Genomic DNA, 4,117 nt, shown 5'->3' on the forward strand with positions numbered 1-4,117 from the left:
CTTAAAAAAAATATGTAGCACATGCTTTCGATAGGAAATTTCCTCAGCTTTCGAATAGTGTACTCAGATTTTTCGGAGAATTCAGTTTTTACAGGAAAATTTCAAAAATAAATTTTCAAAATTAAATATCTCAAAAAGCATATTTTTAAGTTTTTATAAAATGATCTCAATCGAAAGCTGAGGAAATTTCCCATCAAAATACATGTTTTCAAGCGAATACATTTCATTATTACTAGCTGAAATACAGCGATGAACAGCAGACGCAGCACCGCGAAAACCCGTTGGGACAAATAAAAATGAAAAAGAAAGTGCAAAAAAAAAGAAAAAAGACCCCCTAAAAGCACTTTCACCAATAAAAAGCAGCCACCGAAAGATGATACAACAATACATCAATAATACAATTTATCCTAGTTACCTGTACACTTCGAAGAAGCGAGAATAATATTTATAAAATTGCGTAAAAAGTGTACCTACGTAATAGTCATCGATATTACGATGACGGTGTGCGATACGAAAGTGGTGAACAACAAATAATTAATTAATTAATTAACTCGCGCCCTACAGATGTATATATAAGAATGATAATATTGATGCCAATTGTTGGAAAAATAGGACGCCATGATCGGTAAGGAGAATCGCGTGTGTACCGGTGTCGAGTATACGCACCCAACTCCTTATTAGGGATCTGCGCTGCGAGCAAATGATATGCAGTTATTATATTACGTCCATTTAAACTACACTACTGATCTAATTCTTCTGTGAACTCGCTTTCGATTCAAATTTTACAAGCGTTATAAAGTAACTCGAGTTGATCTTTTCATTGTTATAAAAAAAAAACACTTCCATTCATTGTTACTACGAGAGTAATCACGTCCATATGAAAATACATTGTTGGAAAATGTCACACACTTGAATCGAAAATTTTTCTAGAAATTAGCGTGCCAATAGTACTTACTGACAGATATCGAAAAGCCTACTTAGTTTTACAGCAATAATTGAGATTAAAAAATAGTACACTAATAATGCGTATATTGAATTATTAACAATTGAATAATTCTACATGATTGCAATTAAAAAGCTGCATTTATTATATAAATACGATAACTTTTGTTTCAAATAACGTAACTATTTTTGTATAGATTAGCACAATTGAAACTAGCCTAAAGTAATTGAATTGTTGGTAAATGAAAAATTACCTTTTTTTTTAGAAATTCTTTAAAAGAATTGTTCTATACTTCTCATACAGGAGGTAATAATTAATAAAGCAACTATTAGCTAGTGATTAAAAATCACGTACGTCCAATACTTTTCTGTATTATAGTAGGAATAAAATAATATTGTGTCTGTCAATACAATGAAAATTAAAAGATGATTTCTTGAAAAGTCATTGAAATTTGTATGTTTATGTAACTCTGTCCATTGTCAAACTAATTTGATTATAGTTCTTTCAAGGAGCATAGCAAACGTAATCTAATTACAAAAAAGTCACTTGATATTCATTAGTTCCGCACGACTGACTCAAAAGCGGCACAATCATCTTCCAATTGAAATTCATGCTTTGCTCCTTCGATAAGATGAACTCAATATTTTAATGAGATTATAGTATAACTGTTGGTAGTTTGTAAAAGGTCATTTGGCTGAAAGTATGAATAAAATATTAATTTGTTCAATTCTGTTTTGTATACTTTACTTCACTTTAACAAAATATCTACAAAATAACAGGAATTTCATTCAAGAACTTGAATAAAATTGTCATTCATTATCTCTGGCACAGATGTTTTTAAATCTATTTTTACTCCATCGGATTCACCCATTTATCCCTTAAAACTTCTGCTAAAGTTTCTCCATCCATTCTTTTGGGGTCATTTTTGAATGCTATTGTTGCTTCATAGCGTGATTTATCCACTTTTGGAAAAATTAACAGATCTCCATTCTCATGTAAGTAAGTACTAACTGATTCTGGCTCTGGTAGTTTATCCGGGGCATTCAAAGGTGTAACTTTAATAAGATGCTTAATTTTCCAAAGCATAGAACACATTTCTGGTGTATTTTTTACAACTGCATAGTGTTTTGTATTTTTCTAATGATAATAATAATGAATATAGATTAACAGAAACAGATAAAAATTAATAGAAAATGTTTTTAAATTACCTCTCCATGCAAGTTAATATTTTTTAAGATCTGTTTTTCCCAGTATGGAATACCTTTGTATTGCTTGACCCTTTCAATCAAGAATAACTTAGTTGGTGTAATAGGAGGATCAACATGATTTTTATGTCTGAAATAGGATGTTTTTAGTGTTTTACATAACAGTACATAATATTCATCAACAAAATATACAAGTGACACATACCTGGGATAGTAGGTAACTAAACCATACTTCACACCATCTTCTTTCCATATTTGAGGAGTACTATTATGTTTATAAGTTCTGACTTGATTAACAAGACACTGCAATGGCCTCAACAACTTTTGCCTGTCAACATATTAATGAAAAAAGTCAATAAATTGATTATTATCTTCGAATCGACATACGATTTTCTATTGCAATTTTTGAAATATTCAAAACTGTCGTTTATTTTTATATTGTGCTTACCGTGACATTTTGAACTAAACACTATCTAATAACAACAAAAACAAATAATTGCCGAACCCGGACCATGCAGAAACTTTTTTGCAGGTTAAAGCCAAGTTTCGTGCGCGCACACTTACAATGTTGTGTTCTGTGCGCACACGGCACAGTGCAAAGTGCAAACACACACACACACACAGTACACAGTACACACACGTCGATGACACTCAGTACATACACACACAAAACGACTGAACTGTGCATATGAAATAGGTATCCCTTCATTGGTCGACACTTGTTTCGATAGTCGACTGGCGACCGGCAGTTACTTGACAATTTGCGCGTCTCTCTGTGTCAAAAATTCGTTAAATTTTGTTCTGTTACTGTTCAGCAATTATCTCATCAAAATGGTTGCTATAAATAATAGCGACGTATTGTTTAACAATTTCTTAAAAACTGCTGAAAATATCATTAATTATTACGGTAGGTTCTATAGATTTGCGAAGTGCAGGTTATGTGCGCGAGCGTATTTTTGATGTGTATTCAAATTATGTCCTTCAAATTACATTTTCAATTCTCAACTTACCTTAATTGCAGATGATAACAAAGACGAACGCAATAGAATATTGGCTGAATTAGACGAGGTCGTTAAAGAGAGTTGCGGACATGAAGATAAAATCAGAAAGATCAATGATACAATAAGACAAATGCACGACGATGATGTGAGCGATTTGGAAAAGTCATTGAAAAACTTTCAGGTTTGTTAATTAACTATATCTTCAGCTCTGAGTTGTTATTTTTACTGACATTTAGCATTTCAATAAGAATTTTTTCTTCTTTTTTTTTTCAGAAAAAAAAGAAAGAACTGCTGAAGTATACTCCAAACGTAGAAGAGGACTCTAACTTTGTTGAATTCAAACGACAGGTTGAAGAAATCGTTGGCAGTAAGTGCTCAATCACAAATATATCATTGCATTCGATTTTTCAAATTTTTAAGTATTCAATTTTCAATTATATAGGTGTTGATGGAACCAAATCGAAAGCAAATAATTTAAGCGATGATGATATAGAATTCACTCAAGATGACATTAATATAATTGATCCATTTACTAAAAAGCGGATGATTGATCCTGTAAAAAATAAAGTATGTGGTCATGTTTATGAACGCACCAGTGCAGTGTCTATGATTGAAGCAAACAACAAAACCAAGTATGTATTTTTGAATATTATTTTTCAATTATGGTTTGATGAAATTCTTTTACTCACTTGAATTATTCTCTTCAGGTGCCCAGTTATTGGATGTATAAACAAAAATCCAATTCTCATGGAAAATCTTGTATCCGATATGGTGACAAAGAGATATTTGCAACAAAACCCAGCTTAAGACATACATGAGTTTCAAAATTTTTTCTTTATAAAACTAGTTTTCTGTTGTTGAATTAGATTATTTCTTAAAGCCAAATTTAAGATTAAAAGACTTTCAAATATTAAGGAACAGTATTACATTAAGCGTTAAGTTGTAAAGATGTAAATCTTTTAATTTGG

At 31.2% G+C, this 4,117-nt stretch overlaps 2 protein-coding genes across 2 annotated transcripts; one reads left to right on the top strand and one right to left on the bottom strand.

Annotated features, from left to right (window-relative positions):
• Positions 1-1,395: 1,395 nt before the first annotated feature.
• LOC106652707 lies at positions 1,396-2,704 on the bottom strand. The gene is made up of 4 exons (XM_014371811.2): positions 2,597-2,704; positions 2,354-2,476; positions 2,152-2,278; positions 1,396-2,080 (listed from the first exon to the last, which is right to left on the bottom strand). The coding sequence occupies exons 1-4, from the start codon at positions 2,602-2,604 to the stop codon at positions 1,793-1,795; spliced, it is 546 nt and encodes a 181-aa protein (XP_014227297.1). The 5' UTR covers positions 2,605-2,704; the 3' UTR covers positions 1,396-1,792.
• A 174-nt stretch (positions 2,705-2,878) lies between these two features.
• Positions 2,879-4,117, top strand: LOC106652706 (E3 SUMO-protein ligase NSE2-like). Its single transcript, XM_014371810.2, has 5 exons — positions 2,879-3,055; positions 3,170-3,330; positions 3,423-3,516; positions 3,592-3,781; positions 3,857-4,117. The coding sequence occupies exons 1-5, from the start codon at positions 2,980-2,982 to the stop codon at positions 3,954-3,956; spliced, it is 621 nt and encodes a 206-aa protein (XP_014227296.1). The 5' UTR covers positions 2,879-2,979; the 3' UTR covers positions 3,957-4,117.

The sequence above is a fragment of the Trichogramma pretiosum genome, unplaced genomic scaffold (assembly GCF_000599845.2).
Source record: "Trichogramma pretiosum strain Unisexual culture from Peru unplaced genomic scaffold, Tpre_2.0 scaffold117, whole genome shotgun sequence".
Taxonomy (NCBI): domain Eukaryota; kingdom Metazoa; phylum Arthropoda; class Insecta; order Hymenoptera; family Trichogrammatidae; genus Trichogramma; species Trichogramma pretiosum.